This window comes from Linepithema humile, chromosome 1, assembly GCF_040581485.1.
Source record: "Linepithema humile isolate Giens D197 chromosome 1, Lhum_UNIL_v1.0, whole genome shotgun sequence".
Taxonomy (NCBI): Eukaryota; Metazoa; Arthropoda; class Insecta; order Hymenoptera; family Formicidae; genus Linepithema; species Linepithema humile.
In genome coordinates, this window is record NC_090128.1 from 46,038,189 (window position 1) to 46,057,056 (window position 18,868).

The following is an 18,868-nucleotide window of genomic DNA, read 5'->3' on the forward strand; positions in this document are numbered from 1 at the left end:
AAAAGTATATATTTTTTCTATTAAACGTGACACCAGTTTCGCGTGTTCTTTGCCGTTTGAAAAAGATTATGATTATCTCGCAATTAACGTTATTATAAGATGCTACGGAAAAACTGCTACTGTCACCTCTGCAAAAGTTAAAGAATTGTTGGCATGATGTATATTTCGATGCATTAGTAACAATCATCATAGTTATTTAATTCTTGCGTAATGAAATGAATCCACTTCGGTCTACGGAAAAGGAGCGATTCTACGAAGTCGTATAACTGCGAAAAGGCTCGTATGCGGCCTACGGTAGGTTTTAACAATGAATATCGCAGTAAATTGAGCCGTTCAGCGCACACGTTCGCGCTAGCTTAAGATTAATTGGTCATCGGATCGTTGCGGAGCTTCCTTCTCCTTAGGAAGTGGTTAAATCTGGATTGACTGACGCCTCGCGAAAAGCCTGTGGAACTCGCTGGTGAGTAAGACTTGGCTGATTTGACCAGTTGCAAATTTCTCGCAAACTATTTATTAGACGTATATGTTCTTAAGCACGGACAATCTTTCTTGAATGAAGCGTACAGTTAAAAAAACGAGTAATACTATTCGCACATAATGACTGATATCGCAATCATTATATCCCTTTTAAACTTCTCTAAAATTTCTCTGTGTGTGTTCTTTTCTTTTTTTTTTTATTCGTTGAGACACGTACTGTATGTCGGTTAATAGAAAATGATGAAAACCGCAGTAGATCGGCGTTTTGTGCTCTTCGCGACTCATTCGACGCGTGTGTCGTTGCCGCTTAACGATTTATAATTAATGACGAGTCAGCGCTGACAAAGACGATTCGCATGACATTATAGGAACGGAGAAACAGAGCTGTTTGATTTTTCACTCGTGCTTTGCTTTAAACACATCACGCGGCTCGTCCTTTCGACGCAGATTAGATATTGTTTTCATTCTCGATCGATGGTCAGAGTCGATTCGTTAAAAATTCTATCGAAGGCAGTGCGGTCGCTATATTTGAAAAAATTAACTCTTCCGCTATACTGGTATAATAGGTGAAGCTTCGTCGATAACATTCCACCGGCTATTTATTCAGAACTAATATTTGCTCTACCTCTTTTTCTGCTTTTTTTTTCATTTTTCCATAAACAAAAATATATATATTGCGGATTAATAGTTCAGATTGATTTCTCTCGTTTAATGTTTGATAGGTTTTTTGACGTCATAAAATTCATCAATTCTCCAAATATTTCAGAATTTCCATGGATCTCTACGAAGAATGAAATAAAAAGTATTCAGTATGCCGTCAAAATTCCGCTAGTACCGTAGCGAAAGAGTCAAGGAAAAAGATAAGAAGAAGGAAAGAGTGTTCGTAGGTACTTGTTTGGCAGTTTCGACTGTCGTTTTTTTTTTTTTTTTTTTAAACGTATTGGCTTCGCGTATTTTTCTCGTATTCATCGGATATTAATTGGGCATGGCGCGGATTCGTGATATAAACCCGTTGTCTCCCAGGGCTCTCCCTGACTTTTCACCCTCCGAACCGCTTTCGTAACTCTAATGGGTTTCTCGACGAACCAATGTGTGAATCGTGAATATATGTATAAACAGCTTCTTTTTTTTTTTTTACAGTTACCGTAGGCCGTAATGCGTACGTTCAAACGGGGATCCGCCCCCTTTTATGCGCTGCAACGATTTGTTATAAATAATGATCAAGTTATAAACTGCGGCAAAACTTATGTTAGAGCGATCGAACGTGCTCGAGTGTGGTGATTTCCTTTTTTTTTTTTTCACGGTTATCTATTGGAGTTTCGATAGGCGTTCCGACATATACATCCTCTGTTTTCAACACATCCATTTCTATATCGCCGGATTCTTATTTTATATAAGTAACAGACTCCTCGAAACGACTGCTGCCGAGACGATGCGCGCGTTCGCCGCGCGACCCTCGATATTTCGTGTTCTACTTAATAAAATACACATATGCACATACCGTACGTATATATATCACATAAAACCAACTCGGAAACGACCGTCTGCTTTTTTCTCTCTCTTCCACGTATGGTCCACGCGAATACTACAGTTACAGAATCGCAATCGCCTTTGTAATATCGAGTGGTGCGTAAAAAAAGAATTCGACGGACGCTGAAGCGCTCGATCGTTCATCGAGCAACCCGTTATCCGCGATTGGTATTGGCGAATCGTTTCCCAATCGCGGAAGGAGCTCGTCTTCTGAGACGGGATTAAACGGAAAGGGAAAAAAAGAAAAAGATTGCCCCCTTCCCTCAGCAACAGCTGTTTATAGCCGTCCGGTGAACGAACGACGATGGAAAACGCAATCGCACGCGTCAACGTCATCCTCTTCGACGATCGTAGCGTAGCACGGTGAACGACGAAGAGAAAGGAACGGATAGAACTAAAAACGAAGAATCGGAGAGAGAAGTCGATGCGGACTAACGACGTGAAACGAATGAGACGATTTATGTGTGTCGCGTGTGTGTGTGGTGTGTGTGTGTGTATGTGTGTATGTGTGTGTGTGTATGTGTGCGCGCGTCATCTTACAAATATTATGTTGACTAGAGTCTACATTATCTATACACACCACCTATTTTATCATCGAATTATATGCGGGCGGCCGCGTCGCCGATCGCCTCTTATCTCTCACGGCCATTCATACCTCATTAGACGTCTATTTTGCATTATCCATGTAGGTACATACATATAATCGTGTAATATCGTAAAATACAGCGTAGATCGCGTCTGTACGTCCGCGCGACGAGGTATCGCTCTCCCTTTGCCGCTTTTGTACAAATCATCAACCTGTCGTCCGCGGGATTCCGCGCGTCGTCTCTCTCTCTCTCTCTCTCTTTCTCTCTTCGTGGCATTATATGTCTCCGTACGTGTCGTTGAATCGATTTGAAGACCGGGCGATTCCTCGTCCGCCACGCATTCACAATTCACATCCCGCTCTCCGATCGCGTCCATTCATATCATAAATATTTATATATTTATATATAATATATTTGTGTTTTTTTTTTTCCAACCTCGAATAATCTTGTTCGCGTTTGTTACTCGCGTGTACGTATTCCGTCCGGTACGTATCCTTCCGTGTGCATGCATGTACGTATATAATAATATCGCTTTCGTTCGATGACTTAAGTCGTTACGATGTTAACTAAAAGACACGTTCTTTACATACATACATAGTAATCTCTAGTTAGACGATAGTCGATAGGTGTTCCGTTCGTGCCTATTTATGATTAAATCGAGACTCGATCGCACTCGGCTAGTCGGGTGCACACAGATCAGTACATAGATCATTACAGTTCTCTCGAGTGATCTTACGAAGATCAGTATATTCGGTCCGTTCCGCTTGCGTCGTTCGCGCTACAAGCTTTACATTTCGGCGCTACTGCGGGAGATTTTTTTGTAATAATTCCGTATGAAAGGAAATGGCATATGTCGATGCCACTCCCTTTTCTAAAAATCTCGGCTTTACCTCTTTTTCTCACAATCGCGATCGTTATAATTCGATGCGAACGAAAGCGGATAATTGATTATCGTTCGGATTTTCACGAGTAACAATCAGTCTTCTGCCTTGTACGAGCATCCTTAGTCGTCACGTATAATCGTATAATTCCACGCATTGATGCTAACGCGATCTTCTCTAATTGGTATGTCGCATAGCTAATCACAGCGGGCTGACTGACAGAATATATAGAGCTATCTCTCTCTCTCTTTTTTTCTATGTACATTCCGACTTCAGCATTCTGTATTCGTCGCCTCTGCTCTCTCCCATTCGTCCAGTGATTCTGTTATTAGCAATTTCTCTAAAGGATGGCGATTAAAAAGGATGATTTCAGTCTTTGCGATATGAAATCCGTCGAATATCTGCGCCGCGATTCGCGAGAGGACGCGAAAAGTGTTTTCTCTTTTCGCAACGCGCAATTTCGCTCCGAATGTTCCTCCATTTGGATACGATGATAAAATTGATTTATTGATTACAACGGAAGAATGTTACTCAGTAATATCGACACAAATGTGCTTGTCGTAATTATTATTAAAATAGTATTGTTGCTTAATTAGAATACAGTTTCGGCAAGTTAAAACGAACTGGTTTTGAGTTTCTCTTGCATTGTTCATCGGTAATTAAATGAGTACTTTCTGAAAAATAGAGTCTAATTTGTACTATACGAGTTAGGCCAAGCGACGAAATGTACACTTCACAAAGTATCTAACTGCGCCTTTTTAGTACTGTAACGAATAATCAGCGAAATATATTTATAAATGAGCGCATGTACGCGCGATAATCATCACGTGCAACGAAAGCAATGTGTTTTCGATTCGATTGATTCTTCTTCGTCGTAAATTTAACAATTTAATTTAACAATTTAATTTAACAATTAACAGGACAAATTGTATATCATTTAGCATTTACGTTCGCTATTCGTATAAATCAATTTTCGTGTCATTCATTCACGATGCAGATTATCTGTGATGCGTGTTATATTGTGCAAATGCAGGTGTCACGGATTTTACGGAAATATATAATTAATTGTTTATTTCGATATATTATTGATAGATGTAGACTTTTCAACGACGTGATTAAATATTGCTTTTATACTTAATGTGTCGGTATACATAATATAAAAATGCGGAAATCGTAAATTTAAAGTACCGCTTTACTTTGGTTTCTTTCACAGTTCTCGATTAATATATAAGTAATAGCAAATTAAAATTGTTAAAATATTGCGATTGTCATCACCATAAAATATTATTTTATCTTTTTGACAAAAAGAAAGCATAGGCTACAATGCGAAAATCAATGCGTCTGTGTTTTCTAAACGACAATTTCAGAAATACATTCATGTGTATTTCTCATGAATACTTTACAACGTCCGTAAATTACGTCAATTTTCCGCGAAGTCGTATCTTACGAATAATATTGCGCGTTAGATGTTATCAAAAGCCACATAGTTTCCTATGAAGTTGTGCGTTCGGTTCATTTACCGCGTGTGTGAAGCGAATTAAGCGGTACAAGTAACGTTAATTACACAGTAGTTTTGATTTTTGATTCGTACGCGCGTCGAGCGGTCTACGTGAGAAATCACTCGTTCGAACTTAATTTTAAGAATTAACAATGAACGAACCACGACAATCGTGCTCGCCAAGTCGCTTTATCTTCGCTAAATGGCAGTAATAGTACGATAAGCAGTGCATATCGCGGCCAACACTCCGGGCTGGACCATCGAATGGATGAAAAACGAGAGAGGGCAGACGCTTATAAATTAGTTTCGTTATTATGAGGCGACAGTCGTGATTCTCGTGCATGCGCGATTGCCGCCCGGCGATGTGTGCGTTCTCGCGTATAATAAACTATAACACGTATAAGAGAATAATCGGATACACGTGTATACGTATATGTGATATATATGTACACACTCATCCACGGTAATATCGTCCTAACAATTAGGCTATCGTAGATTCTTTGGCAACTCAGAGATGTTCGACGTATACACGCACAGACAACACACACACACACACAAACACCTCATACATAACATTCATATATATTTTTTTGTGCATGCATCTATATACATGCACATATATATATATATATATATATATATACATATATATATATATATACATATATATATATATATATATATATATATATACACACATGTATATACGCATATGTGCCTGCGCGCGCGTGTGTGTTATGTAGCAATATATAATATATACAGTGATTGAGAACAACATAAACTTACGCGACGGATAAGATAAGCATCACCCACCCGGCGTGCATCGACGGCAATTCTGTCTGTTTGTTTGGCACTGTCCGCTCTCGCGCCGAGAAGAAGGTCCCTTTATCAAAATTCTTTCCCCCGCACGTTTAACATTCACGTAGCTCTATGTACACTAAGAAGTCCGCTTAAAGATCCTTCAGCTCTCTTCCTTGGATACAAACTATCACCTCCGTCGCGCGAACGCGAGGATCCGTCTGCTCGAGGAAACAGATATTTTTCCTTCAGTGTCATATCTGTCGTTCCGCGAATAGGAATTTCACATTTCGGTGACACTCACCACAGGTCGAGATAAAACTTGCGGAAAAAGGTGCGATTACAGCGGGGCCGACCGTCGCGAAGGTGCGCTGCAACCGAAGATAGGCCGGCATCATTGCGGCATCATCTTGCAACTGGGCTCCATACTGTCGGAGGGTACGCGCATGCTGCCATTTGTGATATAACCATTAGCATCGACCATTACGGATACGCCGGATGGTGGGTGATTATGGTAGCTAATGTTTCTTTGCGACACCACCATGCTTTTCTCCGGTACTACGTGATCGTTGCTGCCGCCGTGGGAGGAGAGGCAGGGTTCGCTCCCACGGCTGCTGGACGACTCGATCGGGTGATCCACGCGTATGGGTATGGTATAGTCGGAGATGTATTCCGAACTGACTTCTACAGTCGCGTATTCGCGAATGACGGATGACTTAGATGGATAATCTAGCGACATATGCTGAATCGATGAGGCCGACCTGATCTCGTTCGGATCGTTCAGCGTAGCGACGTGTCCATTCGCCATGGCGTACAGATCAGGCTCTGCGCGGCCCTTCATCGACAGCATGGATTCCAAGCACTGGTACAGCAACACGTAATCCTCCTACGGCGGAAGAAATAAATTTATGAAGGTTAATTTTCCCTTTTAAATTATACTCCGTTGTGCTTAACTTTCTAGACTCGGATCAACATTGTATCTTCAGAATTTACCTTTGAGTGGAAAACACCAGGTCGCTTCATATAAAGTAACTTTGCGAACATGTAGATGTCGGCGCTTTGCTCGAACTCCAGTTGTTTGTTTAAGGTAGTCAACAAAACGAAAAGCGCAGCTTCGACTCCGCCATACCTAAAATAAATAATAATATGAAATATATATTCGTTTAAAAGTGATAAACTATCGTAAATTAACGAAAAACGAGATTTTAAGCGCACCTGTCCATCACGACGATAGGACCATTCTGATAATCCCGATGAAAGTCCTGGATTATATTAACAAAAGTTTTCGGATTGTTGTTGTGCGGCCACAGACCATTCTGGTTTGCTGGCGCTTGAACGATTCTAGCGCTAAGCTCATAATCATCTTGCAACGACCGAACTGCAACTTCGAGTAGAATAGTTCCGTTTACAGTCTCTTTCGTTCCGCAGAGTCGCACTCGGAACGTTTCGGATTCCAGATCCTTTCCTTCGATGGGCCAAAACTCCGGATATTCCTGTTAAATAACGCTCGCGTTAAAATAATTGCCCTATTGTTCTCGCTTCTTGAATAATTATTAATGATATTATTCAAAGCACACCTCGTCGCATTGAGTCAGCATGACAATGGTCTGCGCATTGTGGTCCCACATCATTTGCCAGAACTCCATTATAGTGTTTTCCATCGGATGCTGCGTTATGATAAATTCACGATTGCGCTGGAAACCTAAAAATAACGCATTGTTATTTGCGGTGAGAAATTAGATTGTATTGTAGGTAAGCGCAGTTAATGTAGATATAATATTGTGTTTACCTGAAACCCAGGTTGCATTTATGTAATCGCTTCCGTCGACGCCGGGTTTCGGCGTCAGATGGACGCGCGAGTTTTCAATAGGAATAATATCCATGTTACGATTCTTGTGAATGTTGCAAGCTTTGGTAGCGGACACAAGGTTGAAGTCCTTAGGTTTCCATGACGTTACCAACTAAGAATAAAAAACAAAATTAATTATTGATTTAGTGAATAATTTCTTGAATTGGGCAAAGAGAATAAAACTGATAATTTAATAGTTGATTTGACAATGCAGTCTCAAAGATAAATCAGTCACCTTATATTGAGCTTCGATGTTGTTCCACGCATCAGTCTTGTTATTCGATGGGCACAGCATGTCTTGAACGTGCTGCATTAAATTATTAGAGTCGATATTGGTCTCCCCGCTTTCGATTGCCTCTTGCAGAGCATCGTGAATGAAAATGTACTGCTCTTCCGTCTGAACCAAGAAGTTCCTCTGGGTGCGGATGTGCTTGAGGAAACCGAATACATTAATCTCGTTCTTGGCCTTAGCTTGTTTCAGCATGGCGTCGATTACAATGTATGTTCCGGTACGTCCGACGCCGGCACTGAAACACATTAGACAGACGGGAGATGAAATTAGGAATTATTTATCAATCAAAAGTGTCTATTCACTTTTAATTGTGCATCATCACTGCTTTATGAATTAAAAAGCGCTTGAAAATGAGTGAATTTGTTAAGATGGGATTATATGCTGCGTCGTTACCTGCAGTGGACCACGATGGGCCCAGCGTCGGGCGGATTAGCATTGGACGATTTACGGATAAAGCTCAGAACGGGTAATGGGTGATCGGGCACGCCGTGGTCAGGCCAGCCGGTATAGTGATACTGCCATATAGTACGTTCACCCACATTGGTCCCATTTTTCTTTTTCTTGATCTGCTTAAAAATGCAAAAAGATTTCTCGTTGGCGAAAATTAGCCTCAACTTTTCACATTCGTATGTTTCCATTCTCTTGTTAGCATCGCAAAAAGTATTTTATTTCTAAATGAATACCTTTAAATGTCGAATTTGGAGAGTACGGATGGTGTACGTCGCCATAATGTCCTCTCTCACTAAAGTTACCTGAATATAACCGTACGTTTCGGTACCTTCCTTGGGCCAGTACATATCACATTTCCTCTATAAATAATTATAATTAATTAACCAACAAAATTTGACCAGTTATGGCATCAAACCGGAAACTCTCATGTCACTTTATCATGTCACGTAATTTCTGTATGTCGTGAAAAGCAGGGCACTTAAATTTCATACTTACACGACCGCGTTCGACCAGATTGGTGATCATTACGACTATTGATACACGCTGCTCCCAAACCATCCGCCAGAAGCCATCGAAAGTTGGAGGAAGCGGACCCTGAGTACCGATATAAGCTCGCGCCCTTTGCCAACCATCGATGTAATTCGCATTAACGTAATCCTGCCCCTTTCGCGGAGGTCCGCCGCCGCAGGACAATAATTGTACACGCGTATGGTCGTCTAACGATAATAATAAAGTAAAAATAGAATTGAGCTATTTTTAACGAAATAAAGTTGAAGCTTACATTATATTTCATTAAAATTATAATCTTTATAATTAGTTGTTTTCAGTTTGTTGTCGATCTAAAAATATAAATTTTTATCGCACTTATCAGTCTTGAGCGGTGAAGAAATCAACGTATGATTCAAGCCGAGATACGCATTTCCGAGGTTCGTATGTCGTTTCAATATGACGGAAGAAGATGTAGCAATAATTCCTTCCCGCGCATGATAAAATTAGAAGAACCGTATTTTCCGCATTAAAAAAAAGTTCACAACTGCGCACGATATTGCACGACACTCTCGATTACTCATTAAATCAATTAATTCAGTTATTCCGTAGTGCGCGATAAGCTTGTTTCAGTTTTCTTTTTCGCCGACGGAATCGATAACGAGGTGTCGTAATTTCAGTCAGATGGAATAAATGAAGGGGTCAACAACTGAAGGCCAGCTGAACTAAAATAAATCGAGCGCAACGAGCGGCGAATATCAAGATGGTAAATACAAGTATCTTATAGAAATGAATACGTCGTCGCGGGAATAGAGAACTAAAGCATTACCGATTCTATATTAAGATGTTTCCTTTCATTTGTAAATATTACGACAGCGCGCGACGGACTATATGTCAAAGGCTACTTACATGCGAGTATATTCAGGTATCTGTTCTTGGCCTTATTCTCGGCGAACTGTGAATTCTCCACGGTGTAGTCGCCGGTTTCGGACTGTATCAGCTCGTATTCTTTGCTGAAACCGATGTCCCCGTCGGCGTGTAGGCTCGCGACATGTTGAACGAATTGTTGGACGGCGACGGCGGTCCGCTCGCCGTCTTGCTCGCTGTTCTCCCATTCTTGAAGAGTTGGAACATTTCGCGGCGGATAATCCAGATAGTAGTAGGCAGTGTTGAAGCATTTCCTAAAGATCGGTCTGGAAAAACAAGAGATGCGCAATTCAGAAATTCTCTTCTCCTTTTCTCCAGATCTGTAGAGAATTTCTGTTTCTTTTTCTATACAATTTTTCAGTCCGCAATAATAAACCGTATGCATTTCAAACAATCTGAAATTATTCGAGTGTGTTTCGCGCTGCAAAGTTTGCAGTATCAACGATAAACACGATGTGTGATGAATTGGAAAGGGAAAACCCCGACAGAGACGATCAAATATTGATACACTAAAATCCACGCCGTATGATAACGTATTCCATCGCGCACGCTTCTCGAGCGCACGATTCCTCGCGGGCTCCCCGAACTTACAAGTTGCGAAAGAACTTCTTCATTTCGTCAGCATAATCTCGACGATAGCGTCCATCATAGGCGAGGTCTCGATCGCCGGGATCTCACGAATCAACGAACGCGCATGCAGAATAAACAACGAGCAAGCCGGACTTCGTCCGTGACCCAGAAAATGAGCTTGTCATCAGCCGCGGTCGATTCTTCGCGCATCGCTCGTGTTTTCGTCGTTCTTGAACGTCACCCGAGATACTGACGAGCGAAAAGAACGATTACTCACGGTCTCGCGTACTCGTACGGCGCACACACGTTCTCGCTCACGGCGCGCGAGCGAGTCTCCCCGTTCAGTGCGTGCCGCGTAGCGTCACGTTGCGTCGTCGCCTCGTTCCGCTCCGCGCACCGCGCGCGGAGAGTTGCTCCGGTGACTGTAAGACCATACTTAGCCCTTGTCATCGCTCGTTATCTCGCATGATAACGCGGGACATAAGAGCGCGAGCGTTGCGATATATTAAGGTACGCGTATCGTCGCGCGTTCACACACGTAGAGTGCCACGTAAATTGTGTCAGATAAATTCAATGGCATCATCGGAGTGTGATTGAACGGCACCGTTTAACAATTCGCGAAATAATAATCGCCGGTTCAAAAAAAAATTCAAACTGCTGTAAAAATGATACGAGCTGTTTTAATAAATACACTCAAATAATCCCTTGAGCGCGTTGCATTTTGATGAATTGCATAAATGACTTCATAGGTTTATAAAAATCAAATTTTTTATATTTCCTATTAATTGGTTTTAAACATATTCTCTGCAATTTTTAGTTATCCATAAAATTAAATTCCTGGTAAAATGTATGATAAATTAAAGAAATTTGTAAGCGGAAGGAATCTATAAAGAAAATGTTCAGAAAATAAATTACAGATTGTAAATTGAGAGGAGATTATATCAAGACGATCAGGCTGCAGCAGGAAATCAGGTGGGGAAGTTTCAATAGGAAAAACGGATACGCGTGTGCGTGTGAAGGTGTGCGCGATTGCATCGTTCGTTAGGAAACTTTCTAATCGCTCACATCGTACTCAAAACGCGATTCACGATCCAGGCATGCTCGAACGTACCGATTATTCGACTTACAATTTCCAAGTAACAAAAATAATAGATTCTTTAGCGTTGAAAATCGCTTGATTAGAGCGGAAGCAAAACGTAACTTCATAGCGATGCGAAATAATATTCTGCACGATCGGCTTGCATAGTTATTACGGCGAGAGAGAGAGAGAGAGAGAGAGAGAGAGAGAGAGAGAGAGAGAAAGTTGATCTCTCAATTGTCATGTTTCAATCTGGAAAATTTTCGCCGTAATTTTAAATATTCTACATGAAACGCGATAAACGATTATCATGATAATTCTTCGGTTATCTCAATGTATTTAAGATTAGCAATTATACAGATTACTCGAATAAATGATACAAATCAAAAATTTAGATAAAAGTGGAAGGATTATTACGTAATATTCTGAATGAAGAATTCGCCGGGATTTATGTACAATCTCACGGGATTGTGCGCAGTCGCGCTCAACGCGGAAATGTCGTCTGATAATCGAGCCGCTAGAATTGCCTCCGTATAACCGCGACAACGCGCTATGCATTAAATCATGACTTACTTCCACAGCACGAAGGACATGATCGCCAGCATCACGGCGAAGCAGGCGCAGACCATCCCGGCGATCACTCCCGCGCTCAGCTCTTTGCTGCTCTTGCTACTCATCGGCGATAACTTGTCGCAATCACGGGTGACTAACACCTTCGCCGGTATGGAGCTCTCGCCTAGAATAGGCCGGCTGTCTATTGTGCTTTTGGTGGCTCCCCGCACCACAACCTCGTAAATGGTGTTCATCGTCAGATTGGGTATATGCGTCTGTAAACAGAAATTCGCAAGTGTTAAAATATTCCTTTCTTTTTCCCTAGAATTAATCTAAATTAATGCGGAATATAATAGAGAAATTCATTATTATTGACTAAAATTGGCGATAAAGGAGAAAGTAGTAGAGCAGAATACGCAATTAGTGGTTAATTATATAATAGCAATTACTAAATTAATTATCTAATTATCATAGCATACAATAAATTGTTATTACCGCTAAAATTTAGTTATTAGCAAGAATGTAGAAAATATATGTGTATATACCGAGCTCTCGAGATGATTCTTCTCAGCTGGTAGCTCCACTTCCTCGTAAGTCCTTCCATTTTCCTTTCGATAGTGGATGTAATAGTAATCGATCGACTCGGAAAAGGTGGCCGGCCTGGCCCAGTGAACGTAGACCGATTCGTCGGAATGGCAAGTTAAATTCAAGATCAGAGGTGCACTCGGTCCTACTATGTCGGTCCTGCGGATGATTTGATCCGAGGGCTCGCCCTCGTTCTTCCGCGTGTAAGCCTTCACCCAAATCTTATATTCGGTGTGCGGTTCTACAGCACAATGACAAGCGGCGAAGGTTATGAATAATAATCGAGCGAATAAAGTTTCATGAGTAAAATTCGTGCGACTATTCTTTTTCTATAGCGACAAAGTACATCTCGTTGGATTTTATCGAGGTTTTCTCTCGAAAAAGTAATTAGTTATTTATCCGTAATTAAAATCCTAAAGTTATCTAACAATGCATTTGTTTGAGCAATGGGCGCGTGTGAAGGAAGAACATGTGCAGCGATAAAAATTCTTCAAGCTTTCCTTATCAGCGAGTTAAGTACACCGACCTATCTACACTCGTCTACTGTAACGACCATTCGTAGCCGACGAGAGGCTACATGCTTAATCTCGTGTTATCTCGCGTTAGAAAAGGCACAAAAACTTAGAGAATAGAGCGCGGGTCGACTGGAGTTGATCGTTCCGCTCTGTTATACGTTGAGACAAAAAGATAAATTCAGCGAAACTTGCACAACTGACTTTAACGATCTTATTCGCGCACAATTTCGTTTACACATTGTTATTTCGCACGTTTCGCATACTCACGCAATTCTTTCAGGACGAAATCGATGTTCGGGTCGTAGGAGTCCGCCGATTTGTCGGGCAGATGCATTTTCACGTCCGTATAATTGGAATGCATATAGTAAACGCGATATCCGGCGATAACACCGTTGGCGTTCTCAGGCTCCGCCCACGAGAGTTCGATGGTGGTGCCCGTGATTCCTCGTGAGGTGAGATTCTCCGGCTTCGTCGGAGCTGCAAATAAACACGCGTTTCTCATTAGGACGAGACGCATCGATCTCTCCTCAATCGCTCGCGATATCGCGTCAAAGCGCGCAACGCGCGCATGTCGCGTGAGCGGTGAAACTTTTCACTAAAATTTCTATCTCATTCTTTTATTCGAGCTGGAGATTCTTTTTAGGCAAAATATCTTTTTCACACGGTGAATATCATTAACACAAGCATAAAGGGATAGACCCGGCGTGTGATATACATTTCTATGGTTGCACCGGGCATAATGCAGCGAGAGTGCGAGACCTCTTCCCATCCTTTCCTACGCGCCGCGCAGATAAGAGAGAAACATGACCCGATGTTTGGAGCACGCATGCAATACACAGCCGATGCTAAGTCTATCCGCGCATATCTATGATTATCCAATTGTTCTTTTGGGCAGCGGATACCTGACCCTCTGCATTTCCATTTTTCTAAAGCGAGGTAAATAGCACGGATGAATAAACGGCCGTCGAAGCGTTCATAAGAGAGATCAAATTTATTGAATATTCATATATCTGCGCTGCGACATTACCATACGCCACGCGGCGCGCGGTATAAAACATGCAAATTGATTTGCATTCTCCGGTCTCAGCTGCGTAAAATCATTGACAGTAAACTTGCTTAGACAGCTCGCTCTGACACGCTCTAAATAAACCTCAAGCGACGCGTAGTACGGAAAAACTTGGTCATGCCGAATAAAATCAAACGAGGAAATCTGTGATCGGCTAAAGTTTAAACAAATCGAGATTCTTAGTGAAAGTCAAGAAAACAAAAATTGCACAAAGGGCGTTTCGCGACTTGGCGATTATTTTACTCGCGACTATCCATCGTGCCTCGTGTTTTATCGACTTTGCTGAAACACAACGGCTGATAATTCACAGCTATTTGGCCGACCTTTAGTTTGCGTTATCGTTTGTGCCGCGCGGCACTCCGTTTCGGAGCATCGCGCGCTTATCGAGCTCGTGTTAGATTAACGACGTGTAATAAAACGCGGGACTGTCGAAGAGGACAGGAATGTCGCCTCTACACGCTTTAGAAGCTGCGACGGCGGATGATGTCATATCGAGTCCGCGCACGCACGGCAACGGCGGCCGAGCCGCACTCGTATTACTATCAGGCTGAAAAATGAATACGATTATGGCCTGTGTGGCGCAAGGTCGTGATCTTGCAATCCGCCGTACGCTGCACGCAACGTAAAAAGCGAGTCGCGCCGAAACTACTCGGAATACTTATGCTTTTAATAGCATCACGTTCATCGTGGCTGTATTCTGCGCGGAATAATCGATAAATAACCTTGTCCCAAGCGAATAAGAATGAGAAGAAGCGATTTCGCGGTGAAGCGAGACTTGAACGATGCACTCTGTTTACGAGTGGGAAAGATATGAAAATAGAAATGCCAACATTGGGAGGTCGTTTTCTCCGTGAAACCCGTGAGGCCAAGGCTCGAGTAGGCGAAAGTGCCTTTTATTAGAATAGGTTCGCCGTAACGGTTCACGAGTGAAAGGAACAGTCGATACGAAACGAGGTACCTGCTTCGAGAGTCGCGCCTGCACGTTGATTTGCGCGTCATCGGCGCTGCATCCGAACTCCGATGCAATTATTTCGAATCTCTCGATTCATTCCAATCAAAAATTTCAAATAAAAAATGACTGAAAAATTTGAAAGACGGGCAATTGCAGGTCGGTGCGCGGCGCTGTTTTTCTCTTCGTAACTTTTTTTTAAAATAAAAATGTGTTTCAATTTATTTTAAATTATTTTTAACCTGTAATACATTATAAAAAACTCCACCCACTTTAACAGATTTATTGGGAAAAAAAATAGCTCTAGTCTGCAATCGCTTTCCTATTATTGCTTTAATACACAAGTCTATTTAATTGCCAGACAAATCATTTTTATATTCTATCGCGGAGAGATATTTTTTCAATTGACAATTTTTCAATTTCGTCTGCATGTTAATAATTTTTTTTACTTTGCAAAAATCATTTAACGATCCGCGATCATAATAATGTTTCCACTCGTCTCGATTAGATCGATCGACCTTGATCCTGTCATAAAAATAGCACGTTTGGCTCGCGCGCGAGAAGTAATGTCATTGCAAGCTGATCCTGAAGATGACTAATACGAAATAAGCATATTTCCACAATTATGCTCCGACGACATTTAAGATCAGTAGATAATTGTTGTCATGGCAACACGCGCCTTCGGCTGTACGCTGCATAACAAAATAAAAAAAAAAAAAAAAAACAAATGACGTGTATCTCTTTTATGCAGGTACAAAACGCGCAAAGCACGTTGATCCTGTCAATATTTTAATCCTGTCAATATTTTATTACGCTTTTACGCGGGGAACAAAGCGATCGTTGTCGATTCATCCACAATTACGGCCGAACAAATCCCGTGTGCAACAAAAATATTGCAAAATATCGTTTTCCCGCAACAGTCAGCGCACTTGCGGCAATTACAACGGCTTGCAAAATAATCCAGCGCAACCGTTTACACTTGTGTCATAATACACGTGTGTGCATATGCATATACGTATTTATACATATACATGTGTGCTTGGTTCAAAACGTTTGCGCAATCATGGGTGTGCATTGTAGGTGAGCGCGCGGAGTTTCAGAAGAAGGTAAAACGGACCTCCGCGTCTTTTCTTCAAAGCGTCTTCGCGCGAGGACGGAACGCACGTACGTTGCACTGCCGACGCGTTCCGCGAAATCGAGACGGAACGGGAAATGAGTTAAGCGTCGATTACAAGCGACAATCTTATGCTCGCAAGGTGATTACGAAGTGGCCGCCGCGCGCGCGCGCGCTGAGTAACGCAATACTCGAGCGAGCGCGTGGCATTTCCTAGTGAAACTCACGCGTTTATTTTTGCGCTTTACCAATTAATCGAGCGTTTAAACGTCTACCAAGTAACGAGATTTTTATCTCATCGCAGCTCGTTAACCTATTTGTATATTTTAAAAATACCCTGCTTTTTTTGAAAAGAATACAAATTATTAATCTAATTTGTTTCGTTTAATAATATCAGTATTGTGTAATCTGAATAGTCAAATGTTAACAATGTTGGCAGATCGACAGCAAATTTAATCAAATTCGATCAAAGCTATTTGCCAGTAAATATGATCAAACATTTGATCAAATTTGCTGTCAATCTGTCAACATTGCTGACATTTTGCCTACTGATTAACAATGGCTAGCTTATTAAATGAAGCGCTCAGGAAACTTAAGACGGCGACAAATAGCCTGAATTTCCAGACATAATACAGATAGAGTTCATATCGCCTAATTCGTAGCTTCAAAACGCTTCCAAGTATATTGTATTTTAACAGCGGCGTGACGCGATATTGCCTTATCGAAATATATCCTCCCTTTATTTCCTCTTTCTATCATATATTTTCCTACTATTATCGGTACATATTTCTCCTCGCTATTCTTTATTATTTGCATCATTTTAAAATTATATTTCCTACTATTAATGTGTCGCTTTATCATTCGCCCTTTTCATCATCTTATCATTTTAAACGTCCCGCTTCTTCACGCAAACTCTTCGCAAGCAGTTTCGCGTCGGCCTGTTGTCTCCCGCGAATTACCTCGATAAATATCGCTGTCATTCTCCGTGGAAGACACCGGCACGATGTAGGTCGTCCGCTCGAAGAAGGTCTGCCCGTCGGTCGTCTCCGTGACCGGGTACGCAGCGGTGACGATGAGGAATCTCAGGATCAGGGCTAGCGAGGCCGCCAATTGAGCGGCACTGGCCACGCTGGCCCACGACATCTTATTATTTTCTTTTCCTTTTGTTTTCTCCTCTTACTCCGCGCACTGCGGCAGCTGCAGCTGTAAGACGCCGCGTGCTCGCGTGCGTGCGTGTGTGCGTGCGTCTCTCCTCTGATCCGCCCGCTATTTCACAAACTCGCCCATCCTCGCCGTGGAGCACGGCGCGCTCGCGCTATTTCTCTCAATTATCGCACCGTCTTCGTCGCAGCAGTCTTAAGTAGAGCGCATAACGACGCGTTGTTCACCGCTCGGTCCATTGTCACTGTCACACTGCGCACGCGGAAGTTCTCTCCAGTTATCAAGCGATGAATCAACTTTTCGGCAGCAAAATTATCGCACGCGTCACGACAGTTGGTGCGGCACTATATTCGAGAACGGTTATTTCCTGTTGGGAACGAACAATTCCGTGTGAATTCCGAGACGAGTCCATCGCGAGTGCGAATCCGGTCGTCACTCGCGAAAGATTCGAGTGAGAATCGTGGCGCTTTTTGACGGAGTGGAGCGTGCATGGAATAGCGGATGCGGAAATCGCGATATACGTATATATGTGGAGCGACAGCTCTATAAGATGAGACTCAATTATCTATCCAACCTCGAAACGGTTCTTGAAAGTTGCCGTCGATAGCGCTACGCTTTAATTCGTGTAAAAAAAAAATAATATTTGTGCGTGCACCGTTTCAGCAATTTGTAAATCGCGACAGCAGCTGCTTGAATATCACGCTTTAATGTCATAACAAAAAAGGCTTGGAAAAGAACATCGCTACACAGATACTGTAATATTGTCATTATGCTCTGACGATCGCGTCCCCAAATATCCGTCATCGATCGTACGATCACGCCACGAGGGAAGAACATAGCAGCGGATTATTCGGCCCCCTTGAAACGCTGTCGAGTGACTTCCCCCTGCATTTTTAGCGGATAGAAACTAGGGGAATATAGCACTGCGTTCGTAAACAACGACGGTGCACGATGCTGTACTGATTAATATCGACATATCGAGCCCTGTCATTCAATCTATTTGAAATAGCAGAGCAAAGTGGAGAGAGAAGTGAAAAAGTATATTTAACGTTAAAACAAGATTAAAGTTGGAAACTTTGCAAATCAATATTTGTTCGGAACAAATTGAATGTCATCCTTGTAACATCTTTATCTCCGATGTAAAATATTTTATTAATTAAATCTTACTCCCAAACTTTTTTTGTTCGAAAAACGTGCCGGAATTACAAATGAAGAATTTGTCATTCGCTCGTATTTTTAAAAGCTGACTTGTGATTGTTCATTTTCAATCTATTTTGATTAAAAAAAAAAAAAAAAAACTGTCCAGATTTACCTTTACGAAAATTAAATTCTAATGTATATCTTCAAGATTTAAACTTTGTCAGTATCTTGTACATTTCTTCAATTTCCGATCAAGAGAACGGGAAAATCGAATTTTCGAAGCAACGCGAGAGTGACTATTCCTGATGCAGTGCGAACAATTAAATGTCAGTTGCAGCAGAAATTGAGTTAGCTTGAATGCTG

The 18,868-nt window shown here is 41.8% G+C and overlaps 1 protein-coding gene and 1 long non-coding RNA gene across 6 annotated transcripts in view; one reads left to right on the plus strand and one right to left on the minus strand.

Moving 5' to 3' along the window:
- Positions 1-495: 495 nt before the first annotated feature.
- Ptp99A (Protein tyrosine phosphatase 99A) overlaps positions 496-18,868 on the minus strand; it is a 243,869-nt gene continuing 225,496 nt past the window's right edge. For 3 of the 5 annotated variants that reach the window (XM_012362618.2, XM_067347282.1, XM_067347283.1), the window contains 13 exons: positions 13,343-13,552; positions 12,521-12,801; positions 11,997-12,250; positions 9,758-10,041; positions 8,858-9,078; positions 8,596-8,721; positions 8,306-8,481; positions 7,856-8,147; positions 7,561-7,732; positions 7,349-7,473; positions 6,987-7,264; positions 6,765-6,900; positions 496-6,657 (listed from right to left, as the gene is read on the minus strand). In XM_012362618.2, coding sequence (XP_012218041.1) covers positions 6,166-6,657; positions 6,765-6,900; positions 6,987-7,264; positions 7,349-7,473; positions 7,561-7,732; positions 7,856-8,147; positions 8,306-8,481; positions 8,596-8,721; positions 8,858-9,078; positions 9,758-10,041; positions 11,997-12,250; positions 12,521-12,801; positions 13,343-13,552 — 3,047 coding nt within the window. In that variant the 3' untranslated portion in view covers positions 496-6,165. The remainder of the gene's footprint in view (positions 6,658-6,764; positions 6,901-6,986; positions 7,265-7,348; positions 7,474-7,560; positions 7,733-7,855; positions 8,148-8,305; positions 8,482-8,595; positions 8,722-8,857; positions 9,079-9,757; positions 10,042-11,996; positions 12,251-12,520; positions 12,802-13,342; positions 13,553-18,868) is intronic. The other 2 variants (XR_001100291.2, XM_012362619.2) reach the window with 2 other exon arrangements.
- LOC136997083 (uncharacterized) lies at positions 9,072-12,524 on the plus strand. The gene is made up of 2 exons (XR_010887903.1): positions 9,072-9,614; positions 12,005-12,524. It is a non-coding gene; the product is annotated as an uncharacterized lncRNA (long non-coding RNA).